At 35.4% G+C, this 15,389-nt stretch overlaps 1 protein-coding gene across 2 annotated transcripts; it reads left to right on the top strand.

The window, feature by feature from the left end:
- The first annotated feature begins 403 nt into the window (after positions 1 to 403).
- cdk7 (cyclin-dependent kinase 7) lies at positions 404 to 13,780 on the top strand. Of its 2 annotated transcripts, none has more exons than XM_026930933.3 (12): positions 404 to 547; positions 3,062 to 3,121; positions 5,258 to 5,291; positions 5,384 to 5,451; positions 6,298 to 6,366; positions 7,168 to 7,278; positions 8,250 to 8,368; positions 8,556 to 8,655; positions 9,640 to 9,726; positions 10,308 to 10,457; positions 12,955 to 13,099; positions 13,539 to 13,780. In XM_026930933.3, the coding sequence occupies exons 1-12, from the start codon at positions 482 to 484 to the stop codon at positions 13,565 to 13,567; spliced, it is 1,038 nt and encodes a 345-aa protein (XP_026786734.1). In that variant the 5' UTR covers positions 404 to 481; the 3' UTR covers positions 13,568 to 13,780. The 2 variants fall into 2 exon arrangements, with proteins under 2 accessions (XP_026786734.1, XP_034154750.1); XM_034298859.2 differs by having other exon boundaries at positions 437 to 569.
- The last annotated feature ends 1,609 nt before the right edge of the window (positions 13,781 to 15,389 follow it).

Here is a 15,389-nt window from a genome sequence, read left to right as displayed (position 1 = left end):
TTCATAGTTTTTATTCATTTTATTATTAACATTTTAAAAGTGCTTGATTTAGCAATTCATTTAATATATTTTAAAGTGACTCTAAGCTCAAAACTGTACTTTATTACAGGAAATACACTTGAATTTATATTAGACATTAACTCTAACTCTAATTTCGGAAATTATATCTAACATATGTATGTATACACACACACACACACACACACACACACACTTTATTTATTTATTATATCTATTATATATAATAAATATATATTACAGGGTTACTGCTGGGGATTAAAAGTCACCGATAATGATCCATTTTTTAAAATTTATTTTTAATAATCCTCCTCTAGGTTGTAGCTTTAAAATCACGTCACGTGGCTTTGTGTTGCGTCTCAAAAACCGTTCCTAAGGGCTCTTGTTTCACCCGGAAGTATTTGGAGAACTTTAACTCAGCAGCAGGTCCGCGTTCAACAAAGGACCGTTTGAAACCGAAAACATGGCTTTGGATGTCAAGTCCAGAGCTAAACGATATGAAAAGCTGGACTTTCTCGGAGAGGGTCAGGTAAATTCCATCGTTAGGAGAAGTATGTGCTTAATTTGCTTTCTAAAGTGGCCCTCGTGCGAATATAGCAGTGAAATTGTGTGGATTAGACATCATTAGCTTAGCAACGTAGCCACATCATAAACACCAGCGCAGGCTTCTGATCCAGTTCCATAGATCAGCTCTGGAGAGTCAGCACTCATGCTCTCATCCTTATCACTCCTTCATGAAGTCCTGCAGTGTAGCCTGAGGTCATCTGTTCAGGAACAGAGCAGCTTTATAACTGGTAGGATGTTAGAATCCGAATCAGAAAGAGCTTTATTGCCAGGTATGTTTACACATACGACGAATTTGTTTTAGTGACAGAAGCTCCACAGTGCAACAGAGTGACAGTGACAAGACAAGACACAGATAATAAAAAGAATAATATACAAATAGACAACGTACAAAATAGCAAAAACACAATATACAAAATAGACAATTTTGTATGTACAGGTATGTTATGTGCAAATTTGAAAAGTAAATAAGTATGTGTGTGAAGTAAATAACTGTATGATAGTGTTGTGTGTTCCACGGAGGAATGAACACGTAAAGCGTAGGGCTTTGCGGTTTGACATTTTCAAGGTATGAAAATCTAGTCTAAAAATATCACGGTATTAGTCAATCATTTAAAACACACAAGCTGGTGGTAAAAAAAAACCTATATATTGTACAGAAGTGTCTCTGAACATCACCATATTATATATATATATATATATATATATATATATATATATATATATATATTAGTGTGTGTGTGTGTGTGTGTGTGTGTGTGTGTGTGTGTGTGTACAATAGACATAGACATGACATACATGGTGGTAGTATTTTTTTCTAAATCTGATCTTATCCAACTTCATGTGTGCACATAATATCATTCAAGTATATTCTTGTTTTATTCATACATGTTAAGAATAACATTTCTTTATTTCTTTTCACACAAACATAACATATGATGATATAATTAATTTTACACAAGCTTCACACATAAGCCACATCCATGAATAAGAATTTATACTATTGCGGATATCAACCGCCCTTACTAATTAATTATACTTCTTTGTACAGATGTGTCTTTAAACATCACTGTATAATATAAATATATATATCCCCATACATACATACATACATACAGTGATGTTAAAAGACACTTCTGTACAATTTGTAGGGTTTTATTTTTCTTTTTTTTTTAACCACCTGCTTGTGTGTTTAACCTCTGTGTGTGTGTGTGTGTGTGTGTGTGTGTGTGTGTATATGTATATATATAGGTTAAAAATCCCCTGTTTATTTTTCTTTTTCATAAATTCTCTTACGATGGACCTAATTTTTCAAGCTGGATGAATAGATTTATTCGTAAATCATTCATACAAGCGTTTACACAAGAAATCTGGTATTCATGAAAATCCTGTACATCCACAACACTGTTCTTATCCTACTCGTGCTCCAGAGTGTGCACTGCAAAAAAAATGACTGTAGCTTTTACAGTAATTTACTGGCAACCTGGGTTGCCAATGAAGTATTGTAAAATTTACAGTAAACAACTGTAAAACATATTTACAATAAAGTACTGTAATAGTATAAAATAACACATAACCCAGTATGTTGATGCAGGATACAGCTGAGCTGAAGGGTCTTACTCAAAGATCCAATCAAGGCAGTTTGATGGTGCTGGGATTCGAACATCAGCCAAAAGAGCAAGTGTGCTTGGTTATGAGACATTTTATACAACATTAAGATATTACAGCACTTTACTGTAAATATATTTTACAGTTGTTTACTGTAAATTTTACAGTTGCATTGCCAGTAAATTCCTGTAAAATGTACAGCAATTTATTATTAATTTATTAAGAAGACTAACGAATGTAAACCTCGACTTGATGGACTTCAAATCATATAACTTGCAGGGATTACTGCACTTTTATATATGGAATATACTGTTGAGTTTAAACTGCTTATTTTTATTTTATTTTATTTTATTTCAGTATTTAGCAGATGCCCTTATCCAGGGTGACTTATAGAAATGCTTTGGAGTCTCTATCAAAAAACACTTCCTCATGGTGGTTCACTAGGTCAGGGACTAAGAGTACCATCGAGAACATTTTGTGAAAATCTGTGAAAATATTATTAATTAAAGAATATGAAAAATAAAGAAAGCGAGCCAACACAAACCCATAAATAAAGGCAAATAATCAATCAGTTATGACAAAAGAAATATGTGTGTCAGGATTGTTGTTAGAAGCTGAATGAGAGAATGTCTGTGAAGAACAGCTACTGAAAAAAAAACACAGTTAGACCATAATGAATATGCTTGTTTTTTTTGTTTGGTTGTTTTTTTTTTGTTTGTTTGTTTGTTTCCATTATTTACTTGCCATTTTTTGGACACTATTTCACTGTTTAGATTAAATCCATTTACGAATAATAAAATGATCAGAAATAGCTTGTTTCCTATCAGTGTGTTTTTGCATAACAGTGCCTGGTGTTCTGTGTCTTTTGCAGTTTGCCACAGTTTACAAGGCGAGAGACAAAATTAAAAATACCATTGTTGCGATTAAAAAGGTAAGAAGATTAATAATGACATTAATGGCTATGTGAATGTCTTTACTTTAAGTCTCACTGTAGTCAGGAAAAGGTCAGTCAGAGCAGTAAGACTCGGTGCAAAACAGTTTTTGCAAGACTAATAACAAAGCCGTCACCTGACTGTGACCTCAGGGTCGCTTGTCTGTCCTCCAATTTCTTGTAGAACCACGATTACATACATAATCTTTTTTTCTTTTTGTATTGTGTTCCTGAACAGCAGGGTGGTTTCCTTTGTGACGACTGTATATCAACATCATTATCAGAGCACAGAACATTTCCTGATAATGCACCCGGCCACACAGTAATGTACAGCACCCAAAAATCCTGTTACTGTACTTAAGGATTAAGGATGAGAAGCACTCAAGTGCTGATCCTGTTCTCTATTGAGGATGAGAATCTCTCAAACTCCCCATATGGCGTGCAACATTTAATCTGTAAAATCTGGAGGTAAACACTGAGCTCCATGTTGCTTCACAAATGTTCAAAAGCGGTGCATGGCTTAGTGCTGCCAAGTGAAAGAGAAATCAACTGACTCGTTAATAATTCACTTTTAGTCCTAGATAGGCTTGTGCCTATATTATATTAACAATATTATAGTCCCTACATGATATTTCACTTCCACGATATCCAGTGACGTTTATTGATGATTATACCATATTACCAGACCTGCCAATTATTACATATTTTGCTCCGCAAAAACATCAGAGTACGGTTATGTTAGAGATTAAAGGGTTACTGTTGAAGTGCATTGCATTATGAGTATTGTAGTTTGGGATGGAGTGTATGTTAGCCACAGAGAAAGGCTATCCTTATTTTTATTCCAGTATCCTGCATCTTTTTTCTTTTGTTTTTGTCTGTGGAAGTAAAACTGACTGGGAAACTGCTACCCATTCAACATTTGGCTCATATATGCTGCCTATGTTCCAGTGCAGTAATGGTACTCAGTGTTCCCCTTCAAAGGGGCTGAGGCTTCTGCCTGTTTCTGTTTCTGCTGCAACAACCCAGCAATGGAGTATACCTTTTCTTTTTATAGGCTCAGCAGCTGTGTCTGCGGTTCACTTTACTCCTTCTGCACCTGCGTCCGAACAAGGAACATGAATAGTCTGCAGTATTCCCATAGCCTGAGATGTGCACTTCACGCCTCACTATTAGCATTATGATGCAAGTGCTTGTCGAAGATGCTCCGGTCCTAAAAAATTTTGGCACTGAGCATGTCCATCATCCAACTCTTTAGGTTCCTGGAATAATGAACAGCTTGCCATTCTGCCCTGAATTACAAAAAAAAATTGTAATTATGACATGATTCTGGTTATTCTGTATCTGCAGTGCCCACACTGCTACATGCTGGTAAAAATAATAGGCCATGTATCTGTTCTAATGACAGTCAAATGTTGAGAATGAAAAAAAAAAATAGTCAGTAATTGCTGTCACTGTCAAGACACACTCATTTGATGGACCCGATTTAGCAATAAGAAAATTAGGATTATTAGAAAGAAACAAAGGATTTGAGCTGTTTATTTTAACGTCTTTGAATCCACTTCCTCAACTACTCAGCAAGATGAGAGTGGGAAAGAGGACGAATGTGACATTCCAGGGTCCTTTTACAGGGGGTCACAGTCAAGAGGTGACAGCTTTGTACTTGGCAAAGAAATGATCACATGGGACATCCACTAGTTCTGAAGGAATGTAAGGAAGTACAAAGTCACAAACAAAGTGTGGAAGAAATCTTAACTGGAAAAAACTACCAGAGAGGGTCACAAATATCTAAAACAAACCGAAAAATTCTTTCTACTATTGATCTATTAGTAATATTTTAACCAACACTTTTTGATAATTTTTGTTACTTACGATAACAAAGGAAAATGCAACAACCCTTACTTACATTACATGTTTTGTTGGCATTATCATTTTGGAGTAAAGGTATGCAAACATTCACACAACTGTACATTGCTGATAAAAGTCTTGACTTTGGGTAATGGGAGACTAATAAGCTTTCAGTAATAATCCCTGAATCTTGAATATTGTCCTGGAGTAAAGTCACATACAGAGTGATCCATGGGCATGGTGAGAGAATAATTTACAATGTTACATGATTGTTTTTTTATTCCCAAACAGATTAAAGTCGGACACAGAACTGAGGCAAAAGATGGTTTGTGCACAGAGCTAAATTATCTGCTTCAAATACTAATCTCATAGTTTTGTTTTTCCCTCCTATAATGTTACTCAATTCTGGCCTTTCAGGAATCAACAGAACAGCCCTCAGAGAAATCAAGCTGCTGCAGGAGTTGAGTCATCCAAATATTATTGGAGTAAGTGCATGTATAAGTATTTAGTGACACCCAAATTATATAAGGAATAAAACACCACAGGGCTTACTGTTATAGGACAATGATCCATGCCCTGGTGGTGTGATACAGACCTCCATGAGGCAGAGTTACTGTTACCACTCCCACGCTGATTATTTTCCAATAACGGCATGTGCCAAAGTGTTTATTACATCTTATAACACGGTGATTTGCCATTGATTACAATTAAGTTTATTAAAGAATGACATGTCAAGCTTTTTAACCGTTTACATTTAATTTTATCGAAGTTCCGCAAGACAAATTAGTTCCTGTTATCACTTACATTATAGCAGCAATAAAGTGTTATTTCCTCAACAGCCTGTATTTTTTTCTGTATCTTTAAAGTTAATAAGACAAAATTGTCTTTTTGAATTTGTCAAATTGGAAAGTGCAGTCTTCTATCCTGAAGACTTTCCCTTGCAGCCTTCTTCTATAAAAGTTACGTAAATGTCTCCTAACAGAAAGCTTCAGCTTTAAATTTATCCTTAGATTATGTGGAGCATCATACACAGTCCCATTGCATACAGTCCTGACTATAGAAATAACAACATGTTAGAACAGGTATATTAACATAAACCATAAATGTTACAGCCAGAATTATTGTCAGAGCTGTGTTGTTATAGAAAATCAACACCTACTGACCAGTCCGAGTCAAGAATTCAGCAGTGCTGTGGTATAGACATATCATATCAAGGCTCCTGGGTATTTTTTTTTTTTTATTTTTTTTTGATGATGTAGTTTGGTATAGTATGTATTACATTACCTGCATTTTTACTTACAAAGCCTCATAATCTTTTCATATTTTTGCAGCTCCTTGATGCGTTTGGACACAAATCCAACATTAGCCTTGTGTTTGACTACATGGAGACTGACCTGGAGGTAAACAATACATTTTTTCAGCCAATTTCCCTTTGCATGCCAACTACTTAGGAAGCCTAAACATCTCTGATTCTACTATAATCATATTATCAGAAAGTGGCCCTCTCAGACTTCAGCCTGAGTCTTAATTGGATTTTAGGAGCAGCAAGCAAAAGCAGAGTGCAGGAAAGGCAAATACTTTCTTAATAGCACTTTAAAAATCAATGTAGCCACCTTTATCAGTTCAGCTAAGTCATTATTATGAATCTGGAGGAAAGAGTCTAAAAGCAGCCAAGTGACGTGATTGCAAAATATAACGTTTATTTTTAACCAGTTGTTCATAGAAAATAGTGTGAGGACAACATTTTGCCACTTTTTGTTGAAGGAGGGTTTATTATGAAGGTTATTTACTTTCCAGTTGGTAGATCTCTTTGTATTTATGAAAGTATCGGTTTGGTTTTACATTATTTTGTGGGTAAAAAAACTACTTTCACGAATTTTTATTATGGGTAGTGTACTGAATTACTGAATCACTGTCTTATTTTATTTGTAGACTAATAAATCTTAGAATTGCACATTGTACAGTATCAGTATGCTGTTCAAAATTTTTCCTTGACGCAATTTTTTAAAATTTAAATTATACAGTATATAATGGTTACTAATCATAAGTCGTAGTAGTTACCAGGTAACATCCAGGTCTATGAAAACGTTCTCGTTTACTATGTTGTACTTATTCGTAATAGAGAACATTTTAGCTTTTTCTAATGGAACCAGTTTATAAATTTGAATATCAGAATATCATCGAATGCTTCTCTGTTTCAGGTTATCATAAAGGACACGAGTCTTGTACTGACGCCAGCCAACATTAAAGCCTACATCCTGATGACACTGCAGGGTCTGGAGTACTTGCACCATCACTGGATCCTACACAGGGTCAGCACAAAAGTTTATTAAAACTCCGTTATACACCATTGCACTGTTGAATTCTCGAATCTGATTGGTCAGAAGGTGTTGATTCATTTTCTATAACATCAGCTCTGACAATAGTGTCAGCATTCAATTACAGGTTTATATTATTGCGTTCATTCTATACGAGGAACTTGTCTGGTGGACACTGCGCACATTCCTGCATACTAATAAAAACATATCAAAAATGTTGTATACCATATAAAATCATTTATACCTCCGCATGTTTGAATGCTCGAATCTGATTGGTCAGAATGTGTGTTATTTTTGTATAAAAGCGCAGGTAATTCTGGCTGTAGCATGAACAATAAGTCAATATTAATGTGCTCATTCTAATACGTTATTGTTTCTATAGTAACAGTTCATACACAGGGACTTTTTAAATAACATTTTTGGAAGGAGTCTCCAGTGTCACAATTGTGACAGTCAGAGATAAGGCTGTTCCACTGAGTTTCCCAGCAGCAGAAAGTCTTTAGGAGAGAGAACCTTGTGCTGTGTGGTGTCTCAGTAACAAGCTGTTTTTTTGCCTTACTAACTTCAAGAGAGAGAAAACAGGAGAGGCTGGTGAGGGAACAACAGGGACTAACTTGCTTTGCAGATGTTCCACAACATCAAATGTGGCTATAAATTGATAAAATGTGTGAGATGTCACTTCTTAAAAAAAATAATTCTAATCATTGGAAAGCTGCAGTAGTATAAGAGTAATAAAACACTTTGGGACGTGCTGTTATAAGATAATAATCAACTTCAGGGTAGTAACTCGCTCTCCTTCATGTCACGCCACATCGTACCACCCCATCACTGATTATTTTCCTATAACAGCATACCCTGTCATGTTTCATTACTTACTTGGTTGATTTTTCTCTCACAATCTCCCAGTTATACCATACACTTTTGCAATGAGCCACTTTTGTAACTATTCCTGTCTGCTTTTCCAGGATTTGAAGCCAAATAATTTACTGCTCGATGAATCTGGAGTTCTGAAACTAGCTGATTTTGGATTGGCAAAAGCCTTTGGAAGTCCTAACAGAGTTTATACACATCAAGTAGTGACCAGGTATACACTTGACCAAGTCAGGTTTCTAAAATTAACGAGAAAATTTCTTATTTATTTTATAAAGAGACCCATCTTTACTTCCACACTGACATATGTGAAGACAGCATTTTAATTAAACTGTATATATGTCTATATCTATACTGCCAGTAAAGTTAAATAGAATCACGTCATGTTAATCTTGTTTCAGATGGTACCGTGCCCCAGAGCTGCTCTTCGGGGCCAGGATGTATGGGGTGGGAGTGGACATGTGGGCGGTAGGCTGCATCCTTGCAGAACTCCTACTCCGAGTAAGTCACATGGCGTTTATGGACGTTCTTGTTCTTATGTGCCTTATCCATGTGGCTCATCACAAATATTAGAGATGGGTGTCCTTACTTATGCTAAACAGACAAATATTAAACCTACAGAGGTTCACCAACTCAATATATCTCCCATCTCAGTGTTCACATGACCCCTGTATGATAAATTTTAGTTTTAAATGTAATTTATAGTAGACATAAAGGATAACATTATAACTAAACTGTGGAGTTGATATTGTCATGGAAAGCGAGTTACAACATATGTCTTGGCATGATGGATGCTTGCATTATAACCTGAATTTTACATAATGATTATATAATTACATCTGGACCCACTTCTAATATTTAATAATTTATAAGGGTAACTGTATTAATTGAATCCTGATGGGATTTAATAAATAATTACTGAAATGCATTGTAAAAGCAAATTTTAATGCTTCCATTCAGTCTGAACAGCATTGTAAGATGAGCGCTTACAGCATGAGGTTTTTGAGTACAGTAATTAAAATGAAATAGGCAGAGCTTTTGCATAAGCAGAGAAAAAAAATTTATTATTATTTATAATATATTTATTTATTATTTACATAATTCAAGATTCAAGAAGATTCAGGAGCTTTAGTTGTACAATGAACATCTTAGATTGCACATTCACATGGATGATGCATTACGGCATAAAACAGGAAATCTGAAAATCGTTCAGACATAAATAACAGTAGTGGTTAAAATATACAATAAATAGGTCGTATTTACATGAGGTGAGGTATTTTGCAACTTAAGGTAATGTGCTAATTAATTTCTAGCATGAGAGAAATAAAAAATAAATAATCATAATAAATAATCAAGTCATTTGATGGTGCTATTCATGTCATTATATAATATGTGTGTTTGTGAATATATATATATATATATCTAAACATATATGCTTAGCAGGTGTTTTATTCAGTGTATTAAATTGATCATTTATGTTGTAAGGTTCCCTTTCTGGCTGGAGATTCTGACCTGGATCAGCTGACAAAGATATTTGAAGCCCTTGGGACTCCAACAGAAGACACTTGGCCTGTAAATGCATTTAGACATTACTGTGCTACACTGTATGACCAAATGTTTGTGGACAGCTGACCATCATACACATATGTGGCTCTTCCCCAAACCATTGCCATAAAGTTCGAAGCACACAATTATATATAATGTCTTTGTATGCTGTAGAATTAAAAAAATATTTTCACTGTAACTAAGAAGCCCAAACCTGTTCCAGCCTGACAGTGCCCTGTGCATAAAACAAAGTCCATGAAGACATGGTTTGCCAAGATTGTAATGGAAGAACTCAAGTGGCCTTTGGGATAAATTGGAACACTGACTGTACCCCAGGTTTCCTCACTCGACATCAGTGCCTGATCTCACTAATGCTTTTGTGGCTGAATGAGCACAAATCCCCACAGCCATGTTACAAGATCCAGTGGAAAGCCTTCCGAGAAGAGTGGAGCTTATTATAACAGCAAAGGGAGACTAAATCTGGAATTGGATGATGGTCAGGTGTCCACAAACTTTTGGCCATATAGTCTATTTTTCTCCTAAAAATGGATTTCAATAACAAATATCAAACATAGACTAAATGCTTGACTGCGTTTGTTTGTTCTAAGGGTATGACCAGTCTCCCAGATTATGTCTCATTTAAACTGTTTCCTGGAACACCTTTGGAGCACATTTTCAGTGCAGCGAGCGATGACCTTTTGGAGCTCCTGAAGGGCCTGTTTACCTTTAATCCCTGCACACGCCTCACAGCCTCAAAGGTAACTAGCACAGAGCAGCTTTCATTTGTCAGATTAAGACAAGCTCTAAATTATAGTGTCCAGTGACCTCATTTATATAACTGTGCATAAGATGTCCCCGAGTGCACACTACATGACTTTTGAAAATGTCAGAATCGCCAACGTGTTCACACTACATGACTCTAATCATTTGCAATCACATGTTTGGTGGATGTTGGGATGTGCACACTATACAGTCACTCACAGATGAGGCCAATTTTTTGGAAAACCATTACCCAATTTTTCACCTGGAGAGATCCCAGCCGAAGGGTGCATGATCGCCAAATCCCACTTTCTCAAGAAAATAAAAAGTGACTTGGTTAGCATGCTTTAAGGAAACAAGAAAGAAGGGGGATAAAATGTTGAGGAAATATTGGTTGGGAAGATACAGGCAATGAGGATTGTCTGTTCTGCAAAGAGAATGGGAGGTAGTAGAAAAAGAAAAAGGTAGATTTATTTTACAGGAATCATGTTGTCCTTGTTTCTAATTTGTTGTTCCTAACAACCATTTTGGTATGCCATGCCAAATAACCTCTTATAGAAGCATTATTATTGTGTTTACATTTTGCTCTCACGCTTCCGCACAAATAGATGGATGAAAAACTGGATTCAGGGGTCTGCTGCGCATGAGGGCAGATTTGCTCTCAAAAATTAGATTTTCCTCTCTGGTTTTAACTGGCTGTTTCTCGTCGTTTTGCTACTAGTCGCAGTGGGGTTCACACATGATTAATCAAACATGCTTGAAAATATCAGAGCCTTGCTGATCGCCAGCAGACTAAAAAATTGTCACTACCAAAATGATTCTGGAAAATTGAGGCTTAAATCATGTAGTGTGTACTGTGCTTAAATAAAAGTTTGCATATACACTAAGAAGAAAGTTTGTACACGTTTGAAATCCCAGGCCCGTGTTCTCAAAACATTAAGGCTACAAGTAGCTTCTAAACTATAAACTATAGATTATTTATCTGAAAATTATTACTTACTATAAAGATTTGAAATAATTTTTCAGGATAAGAGCCAGAGAACTCATATTTATTAAGACCAAATCACATGCAATAGAACAATGATGCAGTTTCTCTGAAGACAAAAAGCTTTTAAAAACGGTAAACTGTAACTTTTCAGAAAGCTTTAAAAATGCCGTAACATCACGGTTTAGACAGCTTTCTGATACTCGGACACAGGAAACTTGCAGTGATGCAGCACACGTGAGCTGGAAATGTCACCTGTGAGTAAGAGTGGTCGATATGACAAAAATACCAAATCACAAAACAATCGGGTTGCATTAAAAAAAAACTAAATTTGGTTATACTATTATTTACTTTCTATCAAAATAAATTTAAAAAAAAAAGAAAAGAAAAGAAAAAAATCTGTAACAAATTTACCATTTTACAATTAATTATTAATTAGTGATTAATGATTCCCTACATTTTAAATCAGCTGCTTCCAACCAGTTTGTAAACTTTACTTGAAAAATAATATTTAAAAAAAATCAAATCTTAGAAAAGTGTATTGACATATACTGTTGATGTTGTGACATATCATGAGATTCAAACATATTTGAGTAGCCTTTCCTTTTTTTTTTTTTTTTAATAAATAAGAATATGAAATCAGTGGTACTTTCTCACTTATCTCAAGTCTGCAAATATGAATTGATTTAATCAGTGAACTTGTCGAAATACATTGAAGAAACATGCTGTCATTTGTAGTAAAGGGAACAATCCTTTAGTAAGAGTTCCTTCCAGTAGTTTTGTGTAGAAACAGTCAGCTAGGAGCTTTTAATGGAATTCCTAGAAGAGATGTGTTGCGAACATGGCCCCTAATTTGTAAAACAGTGAATACACACTCCTCTGTAGTTTCACCTTTATAAGTCACAAATGAGCTTATTAATCTAACAAATTAGCGCTGCAAACGGTTTAGAAATAGTGAATGAACCACGCACAATTAATATTTCTATGCAACATGAAATGTTCATTGTGTGAAGCTGCATCTCTGGATGGTGAGATTAAAAAAAATGATGTCAGCTATAAGAAGAATGAAATTACATGATGGGAAGAAGTCGATTACTACACACACCGAGTGAAAGTGTCACTGATTGCGATGAGTTCACACCAGAGCTCACTCTTTCCCTGGAGGAATGAAGAGCCTCCAAAATTAAAAAGAGAATCCATTTATCCTGCATCATTACGCAGTGGATTTGCATTTACATCCTGCTAGTTTAGCACCTTCACCTTCATCACTCTACATGAATACTGACACGTGTGTGTGTGCGTATGTGGATGTGTGCACCGTTTATAAATGTGGCTCCTGAATCTTTAAGGTACTTTTTTTTAACAACAAAAGGTGGTTAGTGAATAGAGAGTTGAGAGTAAAGCACGTGTCTTTGTGTTATTTTGGTGTATGATTGAATCCCACTTATGTGTGCATAAGTATTTACACAGTCACACAGCATTCACACAGTTTTTCTGAACGTATATCGTAGGCACTGAAGATGCAATATTTCAGCCAGAAACCAGCGCCTACCCCAGGCCCTCAGCTTCCCCGGCCTAACTGCTCAGCAGAAGCTCTAAAAGAAAAAGAAAATCTAGCCATCGGCATTAAAAGAAAACGTGATGGTATTGAACAAGGTGAGAACGCATGCAATTGCTTAAAAGGTTTGTTTTTATATAAAACATTTATCTGTCTGTAATATAAGGATTAAAGTAGCTTTAGAACATTATTGTCAGGTAGCACGTCTAAGTATATCAATAAGAAACATGACATAGTACCCCAGCGTTGTTGAATTCTCAAATCTGATTGGTCAGAAGGTGTTGATCAATTTTCTACTGTTATTGTTTCAGTAGGAACAATATGGCTGACACACAACATAATATAAGACTTAAAAATGAACAGATTTTGTTATTTAATAAAGAAAACCACATAATCATTGACATAGTGAAGGTTTCTATAAGGAGATGTTTACCTAACGTTTAGAGAAGGGAGTTTCCAGTGTCAGTGCTTGTAATGGTCAGTAAGTCCAATGTCCAATCATCTTCAATGACTGATTTTCTCTTATTTATTCTTTAGGCACCCTGAAGAAAAAGTTGGTGTTTTAGGTGATGTGGTTTGGAAATTCTTGCCTGGTTTTGAGCCATGTGACCTCGACAGCTGCTGCAGACATCCACTAATAAATAATACATTGGTCAACCTTTCATATAACTAATTGTGACTGCTGGAACGGCATATTTATGTTGATTCGATTCGATCTTTTTTTTTTTTTTTCAGTTATTTTTATACGCAAGGTATGTAAATAAATTATGGTGATATCATGCTGGTTTTGTGTATTGATCGAAGTTTTAAGTTTGTGTTTCAAAGTTTTCAAAGTCAGTAGCTTCCTTCATTTAACAGATTTGTGTACATAGCTTTCAAGAAACTCTCATCTTGAACAATGTATTATTTTGAGATACGAAGTGATCATTTTAAGAAATATTCTTGTTACTCTGACTTGGGGAAGGTTTTTTTTTTTTTTCTTCAGATGTGAGATTTGATATCCAGCAAAATTAGATTTGTCTTTTGCATCTCACATGCTTCATGATCCAGTCTGTGTTCCAGGGAAAAGTAGGCTTGCCTATTGTTGGTTACTTTTACATTTATTTATGAGAGGTTTATCTAAAATTACTTTCAGTTGAGGGTTAATGACATTGCTCAAAGATTTGAACTCTCAGCCTTCAGATCAGTAGCCCAGGAACTTCTGAGCCACCAAAAGATGTGTCATTCCAGATGAATGTCTTTAAATCATTTTCTTTAATAACTACTAATGGATTTGTAGAATGGAATGCCCCAGTTCTCAGAAGGTAAAAGTCTTCTCAATGTAATCCAGTCATTTGGAACTGAGATGACGGAAACTCAAAAAGGGCAACAACAGCAGTGTGTTTATTTGCAAATCTGACAAGGTTTATTAGACAATATTAAAATACAAGGAAATAAGAGAAGTATTTAAAGATGCAAGGAAATAAATTCAACAGAATAATAGTTGTGACTGCAGCAGACCACAGCGCTTCCATATCACGTGCACTGACAAAAAACTTCCGCAGAGACGTTCACACTCGATTACACATCAAGGGGAAAACTCACTGCGAACCCAAAGCGAAGTGATCACTCGAATAAACCATTACAAATTATCCCTCACCTCATTACAGCCAGCCGCCTATTAAAGGACCAGAACCCTGCTGTCACCTGCAAGTCGGAAACAAAACAAAACTAAAAAAAAAAAGAAAAGAGAAAACACAATATATCACAATCAATCCAGTCACTCAACACTTCAGGACAAAAGAGCCAAATTCACATTCAAGTCATCTCTTATAACAACCCACTAAGCCACTAAAATTCTCAATAAAATAAACAGCAATCATGCATCACGTGAAAAGAAAATTCATGATAATTCATGATTGCCATATATTTACAATAATTAAAACATTTAAAACTTATATAACCAAATTACACACACACAAAAAAAATACTCCAATATAAAAAAGCTTAAAAACAAGTACTTTAATAATTAAAATAAGATCAGTATCTGTACCATTAAATAATTAATTAAACCTGCTTAATTCTTTGTGGCACCAATCAACATATGTCCCATGAAGACACTAAAACAGAAAAGAAACATCTGTTAAAACTAATTTAACCATCTCACTGTTGCCATTATGGATCTCAACTCTGTACACAAAACTAATCTTCTCATTTGCTGTTACCCAGCCTTGAAAACAGCCCACAGCTTCTCCCACACAGCACATGGAACCACAAAGAGGAAGTCCAACCAAGTCTATTTCCTCTTTATAGTGCCTGGAATAATGGGGTTTGTAGTCCAAAATAATTTGTAGTTCTAAACCCAGAGAAAATGTAGTCCCTACCTTCTATCCCATTACATCAAGTAGG

Source organism: Pangasianodon hypophthalmus, chromosome 24 (genome assembly GCF_027358585.1).
Source record: "Pangasianodon hypophthalmus isolate fPanHyp1 chromosome 24, fPanHyp1.pri, whole genome shotgun sequence".
Lineage (NCBI taxonomy): Eukaryota > Metazoa > Chordata > Actinopteri > Siluriformes > Pangasiidae > Pangasianodon > Pangasianodon hypophthalmus.
Note: the sequence above shows the minus strand (reverse complement) of the source record. Positions and strands in the feature narration are given on the sequence as shown.

What these genes read in the sequence shown, in the direction of transcription:
- cdk7 (XM_026930933.3), top strand. Translation starts at nt 482, where the DNA reads ATGGCTTTGGATGTCAAGTCCAGAGCTAAACGATATGAAAAGCTGGAC. An exon ending in ACTTTCTCGGAGAGGGTCAG is followed by an intron (nt 548 to 3,061) that starts GTAAATTCCATC and finishes TGTCTTTTGCAG; the next exon opens with TTTGCCACAGTTTACAAGGC. An exon ending in ATCACTGGATCCTACACAGG is followed by an intron (nt 7,279 to 8,249) that starts GTCAGCACAAAA and finishes CTGCTTTTCCAG; the next exon opens with GATTTGAAGCCAAATAATTT.